Below are 18,646 nucleotides of genomic sequence, written 5' to 3'. Positions count from 1 at the left end.
AAAAATTAAGGAAATACATAATTCATTGTTAGAATATTTCTATTGTAGAAAAGATAACTTAGTATATGTATATTCTCGGCTTCCGTTTTTCACTTCATAGTGTATCTTGGAAATCAATTACTATCAATAACATAGGTAGTTCTTCCTCATTCTTTTTTATAGCAGCATGGTTATTTATAGGAATTTTTTGAGTCCATTATTAAAAATTATAGAAACTTAATAGATAATTATTTGTATTAGTGTTACGGGTGCCATGACAAAATAACCCAGATGGGGTGAGTTTATAGTATTTTATATTCTCACAGTTCTGGAGGCTGAAAGACGTTATCAAAATGGTATCATATGGGCTGGGGTTGTGACTCAGTGGCAGAACTCCTGCCTCGTACACGTGAGGCACTGGGTTCAATCCTTAGCTCCACATAAAAACAAACAAAATAAAGATATTGTGTCCATATATGACTAAAAAATGTTTAAAAAAAAGAGATGATATCATAATTGCTTTCTTCATCAGTTTGAGGCCTCTTCCTTATTTGGAGACAGCCTTCCTGTTTGCTGTGTCCTTGTATGGTTTTTCCTCTGTATATGAATGGAGACAGAGAGAGAGAGCCTTCTGGTGACTTTTCTTGAATGGATACCAGTCCTATTGAATTAGGGCCCATCCTTATGACCTTGTTTAACTTTAATTACCTTCCTAAAGTTCCTGTCTCTAAGATATTGGATTTTTGGGTTTTAAGATAGGAATTATGTGGGTATGAAGGGGACCACACATATTTCAGTCCTTAGTAATACTAAAAATAGTCAACTTACATTTTCTTCTAATTTTATTCCATTTTAGTATTATCTGTGCTTTTAAGGTTTTGTACTATTCAATAAAGTAAATACATTTTTCTTCACCCCTAAGAGCTTTGATTGATCATATGTAAGATAATACCTGGTTGTTTGTTCAATCAGTTTGTTGTTGATGGTATTTGAGTTATGTTCAGTCTTTTCCTGTTACAAATAGTGGATGATGGATAACATGGTATCTACTTTTCTTTGCATTTGAAAATGTATGAATTGAAGGTAGATTCTTAGAAGAAAGACTGATTGGTAAATGTCAGTTTGTTTTATATATATAAATTTTTAGTTGTTGATGGGCCTTTTTAAAAAAAAATATTTATTTTTGGTGCTAATAATTGAACCAAGTACCTCACACATGCTAGACAACTGCTCAACCACTTAGCCACAACCCCAGCCCAAGTTTTTTAGATATTTTAACCCCTCTGTCGGAGTCTACCAGTTTGCTTTCTTTTCAGTAACATATGGGATATTTTTCCCATCTATTGTATGGAAATATGTGTATGTATGTGTATACACATTAGTGTATGTGTATATATCTATATATCTATATATATATATGTCACACACACACACACCCATACACACACACACACAATCACAATTTTTTTTTTATATTTTTAGTTGTAGATGGACACAACACCTTTATTCATTTATTTATTTTTGATGTGGTGCTGGGAATCGAACCCAGTGCCTCATGTGTCCTAGGCAAGCACTCTACCACTGAGCCACAACCCCCAGCCCTGCAATATGTTTTTCATAAACTCACCAACAGGGAATATTAACATTTTATTCTGATTGAAAATGGTATCTTCAGTGTAATTTTAATTTACATTTACTAGGAATGATAGCAGTTTTTTTTTTATTTCAGAGCTATCTTTATTGTGAACTGTTTGTATCTTTTGCTATTTGATCTCTTTAATTTTTTTCCATTATATTGAATGTATAATGTAAAAAGTAAATCTATAATTTGTCTGTGATACTATTCACCAGTCACTGTGTTCCAGACGCTGCACTGGATGCTCGGTGTAATATTCTGAGATAGGAAGCAGACATAGTTACTGCCTTCATACCATTAACTTTCCTACAGTGGCATTCTTCCAATTCTTGTACATAAGGAAGACCATATAATAGGGGAAAGGATCAAACTATAATCCCCAAGGTTAACCATACTGTTTAATGTTGTTGATAATGTTGCATTTAACTTCTGACACCTGGAAAGTTTGTTAAGTGTGCTGACTTTAAAGTTACTTGGCCTAGGTTAAAATTATGGTCCCGCTTGTTGACAAGTGTGTGGTCTATGGAAATTACTTAACCTCCCTGTGTCTTTTTTTCATCACATGTAAAGTTGGGGAATATATTAATCCTTGTATCATAGTGTTATAAAAATCAGACCTGTGCTTTTCATGTTTTATTTCAAGAAGACAGAATATTTAGTTTTAACCCTTTCAACTCTTTCTTTATTATCCCCTTTTCTCTTTTCAAAACCACTGTCTTTGACTTCTGACATCATAGGTTGACTTATTTATAAACTTAAAGTAAATGGCATTAATGTGTAGTGAGGTTCTTTCTTGATATTGTATGGAATCTTCATTTTTAATATTTGAATCTTGAACACATTTGAAATTCATTATGGAATATAGTTGAGTTATGGGTAATTTTAACTGCTTCAAAATGTCTCTCCTTGATTGAACATAATTAAGTAAAAATTACTTAACCTTTTGCCCAGGGATTTGAGATGCTACTTTGGTTGTATATTACATCATATTTCTATGTAAATCTTTCTCAACTTTTTCTATTGCTTCGATTCTAAATTCATGTTCTCTTTCCACACTATTGTGTGGTGTTTTTGCTTTTTTCCTTTTTTTCTTTGCAGTGCTTGGGATCAAATCCAGGGCCTCTTGCATGCTAGGTAGCAAGCCCTCTACCACACTGAGCTTTATCCCCAACCTTCATATACCATTTTAATAACAGATGTTTTAGTAACATGGCTATTGTCCATGTTTTCCATTTCTCTAGGCTGCCATTCCAATTATATTTTTTCTATAGGTGTGTTATTTCTTTTGCTGGTTTCAAAACGTTCTCTTTGTCTTGGTTTTCGGCAGTTTATGATATATCTTGGTATTCTTTGTGTTTATCACTTCTAGTTTGCTTGGCTTCTTATATCTGTGTATTTATGTCTTTTGCCTAGTTTGAGATATTTTCTTTTGTAGACTTTTCTAGTCCTTTCCTCCTTTTCTTGCCCCTTCAGTTTCTTCCTCCTGTTTTCCTCTCCCCCCACCTCTTCCTCCCCTACCCAGTTTTTTTCCCCTCTGTTGTTCAAATGGGATTATTTCTTTTATTCTGTTTTCCAGTTCACTGTTTGTTAACTGTTCTTCTTTATATTCTCTATTTGCTGACATTTTCTGTTATTTTATTTGTTTTCAAGTGTGTGTGTTTTGGTTATTGATAGATTTTATGATGATTGCTTTAAAATCTTTGTTACGTAATTCTAAAATCAGTGTACTTTTGGTGTTGGTGTCTATTGTATTTTTAAATTTAAATTGTGGTTTTCTAGTTTTGGGTATAAGTGAGTTTTGATTAAAACTTGGAACATTTTGGGTTTTCTTTTGTGTGTGTGTGTGGGGGGGTCTGTATCTTTATTTAAACCTTTTGTTGACAAAGTTCCAGCATAGAAGATTGGGTAGCTTCTTATTATTTTTAAGTGGGTGTGGGAGTTCTGGCTTCCAATGATTACCAAATTATTCTAGTAGATACAGAAAAATTCTATACTATCTTCCTCCTCTTCTTCATCATCATCATCATCATCATCATCATCATTTTGGTGCTGGAAATTGATCCCTGGGCCTTGTGCATGCTAAGTATATGCTCTACTACCTAACTATAACCCCTATCCCCATCATTAATTAAAATAAAAATTATTTAAAAATAGAATTCCATCTTTTATTCTTTAGAATATTGTTTGCATATATTTTATCATCATATGTTATATGTTCATAATTCATAAATAAATAGGAATCTGCATACATTTTTACTTATAAAGGAACCCAATTTGACAGGTTGGGAGACCACTCCATGAGAAGCACCAGTGAATTTTCTTTTCCTACAGCCTGGAAACTAAAATTACATGATAATCTTTTCTTATTTTCCATCTTTGACCTTTGTCTCTAGCATTTAATTTGGCTGCCTTTGTTGTTTATTTATGTCTTCATTGTTCAGTTGGTTTCTGGAATATTCTGATATATTTAATTAGTAATGTAGAACCTGGAAATGGAAACTGTATGACTTATGACTTGCTTTTAATAGTTTCCCTCTTCTACCATAGTGTTTTAGCTTTCATGGAAAGCAGGGAACCTGCATTCTTCCTTATTTTCTGTAAGAATAAGGATTTAAATTTGCATTATGTATTAGAAGTTGTCATATGTGTTTTAAAGAGGTTTTCCCAAACAACCCATTTTGCAAATGATGAAAATTGTAATCTCCAGGTTACTTACTTTAGAAAACTGAGATTTCATTATAAGTTAGCATGTTTTAAAAAGATCTTGGAATACACTTAAGCCATCTAAGAGAAATATTTCTCAATTAGAGGTGTCAAATTCAAGTGTTTATATTTAATTTCTTACTCCATTATTATATTCTTATTATCAGTTTTTCTAGGAATTAAATTATTTGATAATTCTTGTAAGTTGGATAGCCACTTTGAATAAGACCGATACACATTTTTTAGAGTTGGAATGAGATTATAAGTCACAATTGAGAAGAAACTTTTATAAATTTCTCATTTACCATCTAGTCTAGCAGTCTTTATATGTATTTGTAAAGCCTTTTAAAATCTTTTTTTAGGTAGGTAGCCATCCAAGCTTCCTGAAGGAGGTTCGTGATCACATGCAAGATTCTTTCTTAATGCAGCCTGAGGTAAGCAGATGGGGGTTTAAGGCTCACGTTAAGCATATTTTCAAGCACTGCTAATATCTTTATGAAAAAAATCATGTGCCATTTGAAGTATATTAAAATTTATGAACTTGAGCTGTATCAAATAGTGAATGTTTCTGTTGTCTGCAAGACATAGATTACTTTGATTGTTCACATTGAAGCCAAGAAAACATGGCATGAAAGTTTATATCCTTTTGTGCCAGTGTTCTCTCATTAAGGATCCTTTTGTCTTTGGAACAGTGGTAACTAGTGACAAGTGTTGGAAAAAATGTGACAAGAGTTGAAATCTTAATACTAACAATTTTATCTTTCTGAGTTTATCCATTTTATGTGTTATTCTGAAGAGAATAAGAAGTACTATTTGTCAACATGGAACAGTTGCTTAGTTCCTTGTATACTTGATGACTTAAAGCTTTAATTAATTATTCTGCTAATAAAATCAGTGTCAGGATCACAAATCCAGTGATGACTGTCTACTTTGCTTAAAAAAAAAAAAAAAAGTCATCAAAGCCAAGATTTGATAGTTGGGCTTCATTTGTATTGGTTAAAGGATTCTTCATAGGTGCTGATATGTGGAAGCCTCACATGCATATCTGTCTAGGGGGAGCTGGTTTAGTTTTCTCAATATAATCTTTAACATATTTTTAAGTGTCCTGGTTTTTAAATTTTTAGTATTTTTAATTTGTACAGTGGTTTCAAGTTTAAATAAATTTCTTCCATTATTGTATCCATCTGTTTTCTTTTGTTCTTTGCCTAACATAAATATTTAAGTCATCAAATAGACTTCAGGAAGTAAACCAAACCATTTTTCTCTAATGTCCTTGTATTGTTGATAGAATCTTAATTAGATATCTTTGTAGCCATTTTTTCTTTTTTAACACTAGATTGTTTTAAAGAGAAAAAAAAAAAAAAGTTTATTTATTTTTATGTGATTGAACCCAGTGCCTCACATGCTAGGCAAGTGCTCTGCCACTGAGCTACAACCCCAGTCTATATAGCCATTCTTATTTGTTCTTTGTTACTATTTCTTTGCTGTTAATAAGTTTCTTTTTGAGGCTTAGAGATTGAAGAATGAGTTAATTTCCATTTTGGAAAGTAAAACTTAGGTCTTCTCTAGGTGATATTTAAGTGTGTAAGGACATTACTGCCATGTAAGCAACTATCTTCTCATACGTGTTCTATTTATGCATGCTAAGAAAATTATTCTTCTCTTTATATTGATGGAAGTTGCTTGTGTGGGCTTTTTGTTTGTTTGTTTTTGGTGGCTTCTGGGGACCTAAATCCACAACCTCATGCTTGGTAAGCATTCTATCACTGAGCTATACCTCCAGCAGAACACCCTTATTTCCAAGCAAAAGATCATTGTTGGGTCTTTTTTGAGCACTTTTTCACAGTACAAGTTAATGTTATAGCAATATCCCAATAACTGCAGTGTTTAGAAATTATAACCAAATCTTATGGACTTACCTCCTATAAATTGTTTGAGTGAATTGTGTTTGGAATATCTGACATCATTTTATCCACTGTCAGACATACTTCAAAATAGTTACTTTCATGCATGACTCTTTTTTTTTTTTTTTTTGGTACTGGGGATTGAACCCAGGGCTTTGTACATACTAGGAAGATGCTCTATTGCTGAGTTATATCTCCAGACCTCATGCATGACTTTTAAATCATATTTATTAGAAGATGAATTTTAAGACCATTATCTTCAGTGTTCTCTTGCCATTCATTATTGTTGAAAAGTATATGATCTTTTCATCTTCTTTAAATGATTTCTGGACTTTTTAAAAAAAGTTTTTAAATATTTATTTTTTAGAAGTAGTTAGTTTATTTATTTTTATGTGGTGCTGTGGATCGAACCCAGGGCCTCGCACATGCTAGATGATCACTGTACTGCTGAGCCATAATCCCAGCCCCTTGACACTGCATTTTTAATGAAAGATATACCCAAATCTTCATCAATTGACCAGTAGTTTCTTATGGAGGGTAATTTATGTATGAAAGCACAAATAACCACAAGTAGGAACACATAGTTTGTCAGGCAGTAGTGCAGTACATCACACATAACTGTGCAGTATACATTGTCCCAGTCTCCTATTTATAGAACAGCTGTTTTGGAGCATTGATAATTTTATTTTTTAAAATTTTTTTCAATATTTATTTTTTTAGTTATGAGGTGGACACAATATCTTTATTTTATCTTTATGTGGTGCTGAGGATCGAACCAGTGCCTCATGCATGCAAGGCGAGCGCCTTCCCTCTTAGCCACAGTCCCAGCCCCATGATAATTTTAAATATATGCATTCCTTGAAATAAAATGATAATATCATTTTAGAAAATACTTTCATGAATACATTTTTATATTATATGAGCTGTGTACATAATATTTTGTTCATTTCAACATTAGAAGTAACTTTTTCAGTAATGTTTAAGCATTTTCACAATGAATTTAAAAATAGTTTCAAATGATCAAATCATTCACTTTTTTAAGAGACTAGAACTGTAAAAACATTATTTTAGAGTTTCACATATATATATAAGTGGTGTATTTGTTGCTCAATTTCTATAGGTGTTCCACATCTGGGACGATGGACAAAATGGATTAAAAACTTGCTTTTCATGTTTGCTTTGATTCATTTCTTTCCTTTTTTTTTTTTTTTTTTTTTTTTTTTTNTTTGTGAGGCTGGCTTCAAACTTGCAATCCTGCTGCCTCAGTTTCCTAACTAAACTAGATGTGTGTCACCATGCCCAGCTCCATAGTTTTTTTTAATTGTGATTGTGAAATTTTTTTTTTAAAATATAGACATACCAGTTTATCTGAATTGTATATTTGTAAGACTGTATGTATTTTCACAGTATTTCTTTTGTCCTTGTAAATTTTTAAATGTAAATATATATTTTTTAGTTGTAGATGGACACAATACCTTTATTTATTTTTATGTGGTGTTGTGGATTGAATACAGTGCCTCACACATGTTAGGCAAGTGCTCTACCACTGAGCTACAATCCCAGCCCCTGTCCTGGTAATTTTTGAAGCATCCTCTTTGGTCTTACTTTCCTACTCTATCTTATTTCTTTCAAGTTACTTCACTGTCAATCAATTCTCCATGCCAAAAGTATTAGTGTTATAATCTACTAATTGATTATATTGACTTTAATAATAAGAAATCATTTTGAATGTTAAACTTTTTCATTTAAATTTTTTTTATATGTTACCATGACCTGTGAGGTTTTTACATATACATAAATGATTATAATCTTTTGTGTGTTTGTGTGTGTGTGCACACTGGAGATTGAAACCAGAAGCGTTTAACCACTGAGCCACATCTCCAGCCCTTTTTTATATTTTTATTTAGTGACAAGTTCTTAGGGCATCACTAAATTGCTTTGAACTCTGGATCCTCCTCCTGTCTCAGCCTCCTAAACCATTGGGATTACAGGCATGTGCCAGTGTGCCTGGCTGCTTAATCGTTTTTTAAGCTACGTTCCGTCGCCCCCTCCCCCCCCAAAAAAAAACAAAAAACAAAACTTGGAACCATAGTTGCTCAGTGGAAAAAGGATTTAAAAGTTTTCAAATTCTTGCTTTGAAGTACTTTTGATTATTAAGTCTTTAATTTCTTCTGTCAAATAATAAAAGAAGCGTTAAAAAGAAAAACCCTGCTTTTTCTAGATTTTCAGTTTTTATTTATGTGTATGGAGGGATTCTGTTAAACTAAGTTAGTGAAAACATTTTTGAAGAACAGTTACCTAACAACCATTCTTGGTTTGAACCTAATATAGCAATTGTTGCAGCAAATTCTTTGAATCCAGATGAAGACTTCTAAAACTGATAAGAGATTAACAAAAGTGTTTTATAGAGATGAAAGATGTAATGAGAAATAGGACTATGTTTTTCTTAGTTCATATGTGGTTTTAAAAAGATGACCTTTTTATGTTTTACATTTTAGAAATATGGAAAACTGACAACTTGTACTGGATGCCGAACTCAGTGCAGGTTTTTTGATATGACTCAGTGTATAGGTCCTAATGGATATATGGAGCCATATTGTTCAACCGCTTGCATGAATAGTCACAAGACAAAATATGCAAAATCACAAAGTAAGTTTCAGGTATTTGAAAAGTTAAAGAACTTTAATTTTTTTCCTCAAAAAGTAACTGCTCTATAATTTTGATTTTATACTTGTTTTTAAACTACTTTTTTGAACTTAAATTTATTATTATCATACCATTTACTGCAAACTTGTAATTATTTGATCATTCCAGTTTATTGAAGTACTCTTCATATATGACAGTATTTTAAAAAATAATCTTGAATATTTAAGGCACAAATATAAAAGAAATAGTTTATAGGAGATTCTATTTTTAGGATTTTAAATGTCATTTGTAAGTTTAAAAAAAACTTTTATTACTTTATAAAGAAATCAGATATGTACCTTTTCTTTCCTAGGTTTGGGAATTATTTGCCATTTTTGTAAGCGAAACTCTTTACCTCAATACCAAGCCACAATGCCTGATGGAAAACTGTATAACTTTTGCAATTCCAGTTGTGTGGCTAAGTTCCAGGTTTGTTATTTATTTTGCATAACCCCCAACCCCAATTAAATACGCATAGAAAATAATCAGTGCAATATTCTTTTATCCTTGTTATCTGTTAATTTTTATGTAGATTTTTTGAGGATCAAATGGGAGGGTGAAGATTCTAGAATGAGTCATAGAAGACTTGGCTTTACCAGTTTCTTTCACCCACAAGAATGTGATTGACTTTTGAATTGTTACAATAATAGAAAGGAAAATAAATTTTAATATAGTTGAACTCATTTAAAAGGAAAAGAAATTTTAATATAGTTGAACTCATTGCTCCATGTACAGTATTTTCCTATTAGATGGTTTGAATAAAATGTGAATCTGAAGGGGAATTCTGTTCTGTGATGAGTGAAGTATGTAGGTTTATTTAGCTTGGAAATGTAATATAGGATCAATTTCAGGGAGCCATATTTTGTGTTGGTAAATATAATGTACTTTCTGACATAGTTCTTCAGAGTTGGAATACGGATAATCTCAGGAGATAGTGTTGATTTAACCTTGTTGACCACTGGAAAGAAAGGCATAGTTTAGAGGGGATTCACGCATTAGTTAGGTAGTACTAGTAGGTTTACCTGTTGTATGTGAAAATTTCAGGGTATTGCCCAAAGATTCAAACCAGTGCATAAAGCCATGCTTCATGAGTTAATTCATCCAACATTCTACTTTATTCCAGGTACTGTGCTCTATGTATATTAACCTGAAAATATAGTCACTTAAGTTACTGCAACAGTTATAAACTCATTTAATTTTAGGTTGCTTTGAATTCAGCCAAGTGAATGTTTTTGTTAAGTTATATACTCACTAAATTAAGATGATAAGTCACATTCAAGACTAAACTTTTATTTTAGAAGTTGAGATCATGGCCATTTGATAAGTTCTTTTAGTAATTTTTTTTTGCTTAGCTTTTCTTAACTAGAAATTAAGGAATAATGGTTAATTCAAGGAGAAAAGGACAGTGTGTATGCTGCTTGTCAGATGTTAAACTGTCTTTTTGATGTTGGGTAAACTGAACTGGTAATTGAAAATGTTTTAACTAATTTTTTTAATTGAAACTATATGATTTGATATAACCCTGTCTTTGTATATTTTAAAGAAATACTTAATTTAGGCTCTTAATTTTGAAGATTGCGTCCAGATAATTCTATATACAGCCTTATTGCTGTTGGCATATGAATAATAAAAAGTTGTTAAACAGAAAGGCGACATTTTTTTTTTAAAATTTAATCTTGAAAGCAAACCATGTATTTGAACTTTGTGTCTTTATTAGGTGCTTTTCCTTTTGAAAGAGAACAGTTTAGTATTCTTTGGCTGCTATAACAAAATATAATATTTTAATATTTTAATATATATACATATATATATAAAATATCACAAAATATGCATAGGTCATAAACAACAGAAATGTATTTCTCACAGCTTTGGAGGCTGGGAATTCCAAGATAGTGCTGTGGTAGATTTTTGTCTTGTGAAGGCCCTTTTCTCAGTGGGGTGTCTTCTCATATGTCTTCATGTGGTTGAAGGAGTAAACAAGCTCCTTTATTAGATGGTTTTTAAAGGCACTAACAAAGTCAATAGGATGGCCCAAACACCTCTTAATTCTGTCACATTGAAAGTTAGGATTTCAATATCTGAGTTTGGGAGGATTGTAGACATTCAGACCATAATGTACACCATTTGTTTTAAAAGAATAGTTAACCTTGAGGAGGTTCAATTCTTTTGGTACCTCTAAGGATAATGTTTTTTTTTTTTCATTTTACTTTTAGTATTCACCTGATACTAATGTCTTAAATCTGCTATATTGTATTTTTTTCTACAGACTTTAATTGTGTTGTAGTGCATACAGATGTTTAAAAATGAAAAAGATCTTTTCCTCCACTGTACCTTCAGATTATATATAATATGTATGTGTAATATGTGATGTGGCTCAAAAGAATGTTAATTATATACCAGTTTAATTACCACTCAGATTAAGAATTAGAAAATAATGTTTAAAAACATCTATGCTTGTGTCCTATCTTAATCTGTAAGTTGTTTTAACTGTAAGAAAAATAATAAGGGGCTGGGGTTGTAGCTTCAGTGGTAAAGTGTTTCCTAGCACACATGGAACACTGGATTCAATCCTCAGCACCACATTTTAAATAAATAATAAATAAGTAAGTGGATTGTGTCCCATCTACAACTAAAATTTTTTTTCTTTTAAGTAAAAAAGCTAAAATAAATAAATTCCTAGTGTGAATAGTAACATAGGTTGTAACATCACTGATGGACTTGAAATGAAAATTAAGGTAGTGATGCAGTGAGACAGATCATTAGTAAATTAGATATTTGGAGAAAACAAGACCTGTTTTTTTTTTTTTTTAATTTTGTGGCTTTTTGGTTTCTTTCTTTCTTTTATTTGCTAGTTCAGAACTTGAGCAATTAACCTCAATATTATTGTTTACATTTTCAAGTGAAGATAAACCATAATTGAATTGTATTTTCTTTTTTCCTGTATATATTTTAAAATTTTAGGTAAATAGTAATCCTTTGGTATAAAAAGAATAAATTTCAATTGTATAAAACAGTGTGTTAGCATAATTTTTAAAAACAAAATTCAGAAATATAGTTTTGTGTGCTGCAACAATATTTAACAGATATATATGACTTTCTATACACATTAGATTTTTCATAGTAATCATAAGTAGTAATTCTCCACGCCAGGCTCAGTCTATTTTATTTTTTATTTTAGGCTCTAAGCATGCAGTCATCTCCAAATGGCCAATTTGTAGCACCAAGTGATATTCAGTTGAAATGCAACTACTGTAAAAATTCCTTTTGTTCAAAACCAGAAATCCTGGAATGGGAGGCAAGTCACATTTTGTTATGTATATTATCTAGTGCTAAAATGAAAATTAAGTAAAATAACTAGTATTTTCATAAGAAGACCTATTTCTTAGTAGGCATGTTTTTCAGATTTTGTGATGATTGGCTTATGTACTTATGTGGGAGTAGAATCAACCCAAGCTATTTCTTTATGGGTTAAGCAAAAATTTTTGAAGTCATATTTGCAATATATTATGCCCATAAGAGAGTACAGAATTCTCCTTTGTTTAGTTGCTTACCTAGAGCATCTTGTATGACAATTCTTTCTATTTTTCTCCTTGGTCTCATAAATATTAACTCAGAGCTATAATACATTCTGGTCAGTACCTATAAAAATAAGGATTTGTTAGTCATACCACATTGTCATTTAATGTTGTATGAATTGTTTCCATAAAAGAATAGAGGAGTATGGGTCTTAACATTAACTTTATTTTCCCTTCCTTATCACTGGTACCTTTATCCGTGTACTTAATTTAACTTTGCCTGTGTCCTTTTGCCATTAGCACCTCCGGGAATGATTTTTATTTCCATAAGGGGCAGTAGGAGATGGATAAATGGACAAAGCTGCTGTGATTGCCCATTGGTTTCTTGAGCAAAGCTTACCTTTGGTCTTCCTTTCTTTTCATTCTTTTGAGGACAGTATGGGGTGGAAGGTGGTAATAAAATGTTGCACAAGATTTAGAACTAACAACGGATTGCCTTGAGAAAAAATTTACTAGTAATTGTTGGCAGGTCACTCAGTATCTGAAGTCTTAGGTGAAAAGTGGTACCGAAAACTGAACTTTGTGATTTCTAAAGTAGTTGGAAATCTGAAATTTCATCACTTCAGTGCCTAGAAATTTTTTTAGTTTATTATTTTGTTTGGTGCTTCTCCAGAGCATTTAAATCAGTTGGTTTTTTGAGACTGTTGTTGGCATCCAGTGATGATTTTTAGCATTAATACCCTCTTTAAGTAATAGCAGAAAAAGTGTTGAAGACCCAAGAAGAGAGAATAAAGGAATGAGGGAATGAGGAAAGCAATTAGTAAGCACATAAAATATTGTCAGTTAGGACATGAAGATCTTAGATCGAATTTGTTAATACTAGATGAAAATGAGGTCCTTCCCACCATGTACCTGTTAGTGCTCCCCAACTTTTGGAATCTTGGTGTGTTGCTTTTATTTACATGGATGCAAGTGTTGAAAGCAGGCTGAAGGAGAGCTTGTCTTGTCCTTCAGGATGTTGAGAGTTCAGTTCCCCTTGCTGCTACTTATTCCATGTTGGCAGTTGTGGTTTCTTTGTTGCCTTTTTCCTCTTATGAGTTACATATTTATAATGGGGCAACTTGTTTTTGGTGGGAGGTGGGGTGCAACTTTCCATGGATGATTATCTTAACTATTTTGAGTTTATACCTAGGCTCTTTCACCTTGCTTATTTTGATCTTCAGATTTCTTAGGTAGATGTTTTAGACGTAACCTGTATCCTCCACTAATAATGGGAGGAAAAAAAACCTGCCTCTGGGTAGCTTTCATTTGTTTATTTATAACTACCTGACTGGGTATTTGAAAAGTAGCTTTGGCTATTATGGGTTTGGGGCCAGGATAAATAATAATTAGTAAATCGTGTTCTAATCAAGGAAAAACCAACTCAGTCTCAAGTTTCACAGCACACAATGGGATAGCACCAAATTGAATACTTTGGCTGTGATAGATCTGTTACAGGAATGTATCATGGTGTGACAGAAAGGTGATTGAATCTACTCAAAAAACAAATCTCTTTTTGACTGAAAATGTTATCAGTACCATAATTCTCATCTTTCTGTAACTTACTCATGTTCTATTGTTTCCTTCCTGTTTATCAAATTCTGTTAGAAATATCAGATTGCCATCTTATTATAGTGATACTTTCACTGTTTCAGCGTGATTAATGGTGTTGAATTTTGTAGAGCTGTTTTATATTTAGCAGTGAATTGGTTAAACTAGGTGTCTGTGGCCTATAGGAAATGTATACCCAAGGATACTATATTAAAATAGGTAAATGATTTAACTTTGTTTCTATAAAAGTAGCTTGTTTATTTCTGAAATTTGTTATTGAGGTGGTTGTCATATACTCACCAAGGTTCCCATTGTGCATTTAGAACAAAGTGCATCAGTTCTGCAGCAAAACTTGTTCAGATGACTATAAGAAGTTGCATTGCATAGTTACATATTGCGAATACTGTCAAGAGGAGAAGACTCTTCATGAAACAGTAAATTTCTCTGGCGTTAAGAGACCTTTCTGTAGTGAAGGCAAGTGTATATACAGTGTTGTTCATAACTTTATTGATATTTAATGTTTTTTTTTTGCCAAAGTATTTTTAAAAATATATGGGTACCTATGTCCAGCTGCACAATTTTTAATATAGCTGAACAAAAAAAAATTGAATTTACTTTTTTACTTATTTTGTTATATTCTGTATGTATTTTAGACCTCTGGGCCTCAAGGTTTTCTCTCTAAAATGTTGGTAACCACTTTTTCATTACAAGGAAGTTTTGAGACTCAAATATAAGCATTATGATACCATGCCATCTCTGAACCTATACATTGTGGCCTGAAAGTTTGTTTTCTAAGTGAATTAGAACAGTTGTTCATTAGCTTCATGTGCCTACCTGGCATTTTTTTTTTTTACTGCCTAGCCTTCAAAGGTTTTCAATATATAGGTTGAACATCCCTAATCTGAAAATCTGAAATTCAAAACTTTTTAAGTGTCAACATGATGCTCCTAAAATTTTGGATTTTGGAGTAGTTCAGATTTTGGATTTTTGTATTAGAGAAGCTCAGTAAAATCTGAGAATAGTAAAACAAACAAACTCTAAAACCTGAAACCCAATTGGTCCTTATGTATTTCAGATAAGGAACACTTAATCTGAGAGAAAAAAATCCACATTTTTACAGCAACAGCATTACAGTGGGAAAATTTTAAGTTTTTAATTTGGGTTGCCTGGGAGATATTCTGGGTTCTGTTATAGGCATATTCAAGAATTTCCTTTCTTCTCTTCTTTAGTTTTTGCTGCTCTGGTGCCAGGCAGCAGATTATAGAAATGAACTCTAAACCTGCCTTTCCAGAGATATGAACCAGGATTGTAGCTGTGGGTTTTTTGTGCTCTTGTCATGTATTTCTCAAATGTCACATTCTTATTCTAAGCTGGCTTTCACTTTTTATTCTGTCTTTGGCTCAAGTCACTGAGCTTTTAGCTTTCCTATCTTCTATCTTCACCTATTGTTTTCCAGTGATGATTTTTTTTTTTCTAGATCTACTTATTCTATGGATTTCTATTACTAGTTTGGGGCAAGAGAAAGGTTGGAAAATTCTTGATGCTAGCAATAGGGAATGAAAAGTCAGTAAGATTTATGAGGCCATTCAACTAGTGGCACCAATTATATATACTTTTCACATCTAATATTTTATGTTTGTAAGAAGGTACTATATATAAAATAAGGCATTCTATTTAGGTTTAATTGGTACATTTCACCTAGAATTAAAGGCAACCATGTTTTACTACTGTTTAAGAATAAAGGTATAATGAAAAATGATAAATCCTAAAATATTAAGATTAATTCTAAATTTTTCTTTTTACACCTAAGTTTTTGTGCAATAACAGTCTTCCTGGTTCACAGGTCTGAACACATTGATGTTAATTGTTCACATACGTCAATGAACTTATATTTCATATGTATTTTACTAAAATTATTAGAGAGTAGCAGACTGATGATTGACATGTAAGAGCATAATTTTCTATTGGAAGGACTTAAGATTTTAGATGGGTAATAAGAAGTTAAAAAGGATGTGTTTTTTTTCCCTGTGAAATGCCATTTTTTGCTTTCTCTTACTCCACCTAGTTTTCTGCTCAAACCTCAGAAGTAACATACCTAGTATTACCACCAAAATCTAAGTAGATAAAGTAAATAAAGGTAAATTTTTAAAAGTACTTTGAAGTAATTCAAAAATAACAGAAAAGTCTTAATACTAATGATTGAAAATTTATTACATAAAAAATTACAATTCATGCCAGGTGTGGTGACGCACACCTGCAATCCCAGCAGTTTGGGAGGCTGAGGCAGGAGGATGGTGAAGCCAGCTTCAGAAACTTGGCAAGCTTCTGAGGAATTTAGTGAGACCCTATCCACAAAAGCGGGGGGGTGGGGGGTGAATGAGGCTCAGTTGTTAAATGCCTCTGGGTTCAATCCCCAGTACCTAAAATAAAAAACAAGAGACAAAAAACCAAACCCAAACAAGAAAACCCCAAAGACAAAAAACAAAAAAAAATTGCAATTCATGTTCACAAGTAGGAAAGATAATTTAAAACTAAGTTGAGGACAATTTGTTGTGGAGGTGTCCTTTGTGCTTGTTGTTATAGGATGGGTAGGATTTCATTAGATACATAAATGAATAAAAAGTCATTCTACTTACGTAGCACAATCATGAGTACAATATGGAAGATCATTTAATCCTCAGATATTATAGGGCATTTATTAGATTTGTGAAAATTCTTAATACTTATATGCATTAAGTAAAAGAAGTTATTAAGAGAATAGATAATAGGATTTTCTCTGGACAAGTCAGTAAACCATTTGTACTTCTTGGAAGGATTGATGTAGGGTAACAGGTAAGCTAGAAAATTTGACTAAAATGCTTACCTAGCTAGCTGAACATGTCTGTAAATTTACTTGGAGCCTGTTAGCACTCCGCATTATTCATTTCTCTAAAATGCTTGTTTGTGTTTTGCTTTCTCTGATACTTAGATTCTATTTAATGGAGCAAATAAAAATAGTTCTGGGCTGGGGTTGTGGCTCAGTGATAGAGCACTTCAGTGATAGAGCACTCAGTGATAGAGCTTCGCATGTGTGAGGCACTGGTTCAATTCTCAGCACCACGTAAGAATAAATGAATAAAATAAAGATCCATCAACAACTAAAAAAATTTTAAAAAATAGTTCTGAGATATTACTAGATTTTAATATCTTAAAGTATTGTTTGAACCAACACATTAAATGTTTTTGAATAATAGAATATTATAATAATAGAATATTCCATATTCTATTCCAGTTTTTACAGGTTGGTGTTGATAGATTTTAGAGTTTTGACTGGGAGAGAAAGGACTTATATGTGAATTTATTAGATACTTCCTAAAACTAATGATCTACTTTTCATGTGTTTTTTGTTTTAATATTTAAAACTTATATTTTTCAGGCTGCAAACTATTATACAAACAGGATTTTGCAAGGCGTTTAGGATTAAGGTGTGTTACCTGCAACTATTGTTCTCAGCTGTGTAAGAAGGGAGCAACTAAAGAACTTGATGGTGTTGTGAGAGATTTCTGCAGTGAAGACTGCTGTAAAAAATTTCAGGATTGGTACTATAAGGCAAGTAAATCTAGATTTTTATTACTTTGGCAATAAATTCAGACTTTGCCCAGTTTTTTAACAAACTACCTTAATAAATATTGTAATTATAAATATAGTAACATTTGTTTTTAAAATCTACAAATTTTAGGCCCAGTCCTGGATACTTTTCATTAAAATTATTTTGCATTTCAGCCAGGTGTGGTGGTGCAGGCCTGTAATCCAGCATTTTAGGAGGCTGAGGCAGGAGGATTGTAAGTTCAAAGGCAGCTTCAGTAATTTATCGAGGCCTTAAGCAACTCCACGAGAGCCTGTCTCATATCTGGGGGATATGGCTCAGTGGTTAAGCACCTCTCAGTTCAATACCCAGTACTCTTCCCTGCCAAACAAAACAAAACATTATTTTGCATTTCAGTTCTTTATAACTTGGTATAGCATTATAAATAAATAAATAAACAAACAAATAAATAAATAAACACACACACACACTTCAGTTATAGATGGACACTGTGACTTTATTTTTATGTAGTCTTCAGGATCGAACCCAGTGCCTCATCCATGCTAAGCAAGTGCCCTAACACTGAGCCACAACCCAAATTTGATATATATGAGAGAATGCATTACAGTTCATATTACACATATAGAGCACATTTTTTCATATCTGGGTGTATACAAAGTATATTCACACCATTTGTGTCTTCATACTTGTAGTTAGGCTAATGATGTCTATCTCATTCCATCATCTTTCCTACCCCTTTGCCCCCTCCCTTTCCTTCCCACCCCTTTGCACTATCTAGAGTTTCTCTAATCCTCCCATGCTCCTTCTCCCAACCCCACTATGAATCAGCCTCCTTATAATAGAAAAAACATTCGGCATTTGGTTTTTGGGGATTGGCATCATATTCCTCAACTCTTGTGTGTGTGTTATGAAAATCTACTTTTTTCTTTGATATTAAAAATTATTTACTGTAATTTGTATGAAAATCTACTTTTAAAAAGTCAGACTTTAAGTCCCCTTTGGCCCACTATATTAGTTTTTTCTTGTTTTTTTTTTTTTTTTTTTTTTT

General features: G+C 32.3%; 1 protein-coding gene across 4 annotated transcripts in view; it reads left to right on the top strand.

Moving 5' to 3' along the window:
* Zmym2 (zinc finger MYM-type containing 2) overlaps positions 1-18,646 on the top strand; it is a 74,858-nt gene that overhangs the window by 33,509 nt on the left and 22,703 nt on the right. For all 4 annotated transcript variants that reach the window (XM_048801438.1, XM_015499350.2, XM_015499351.2 and 1 more), the window contains 6 exons: positions 4,681-4,752; positions 8,721-8,871; positions 9,221-9,336; positions 12,086-12,202; positions 14,336-14,486; positions 17,428-17,600. In XM_048801438.1, coding sequence (XP_048657395.1) covers positions 4,681-4,752; positions 8,721-8,871; positions 9,221-9,336; positions 12,086-12,202; positions 14,336-14,486; positions 17,428-17,600 — 780 coding nt within the window. The remainder of the gene's footprint in view (positions 1-4,680; positions 4,753-8,720; positions 8,872-9,220; positions 9,337-12,085; positions 12,203-14,335; positions 14,487-17,427; positions 17,601-18,646) is intronic.

Source organism: Marmota marmota, unplaced genomic scaffold (assembly GCF_001458135.2).
Source record: "Marmota marmota marmota unplaced genomic scaffold, marMar, whole genome shotgun sequence".
Taxonomy (NCBI): domain Eukaryota; kingdom Metazoa; phylum Chordata; class Mammalia; order Rodentia; family Sciuridae; genus Marmota; species Marmota marmota.
The sequence above is the reverse complement of the archived record's forward strand: the minus strand, read 5'-3'. Positions and strand labels throughout refer to the sequence as shown.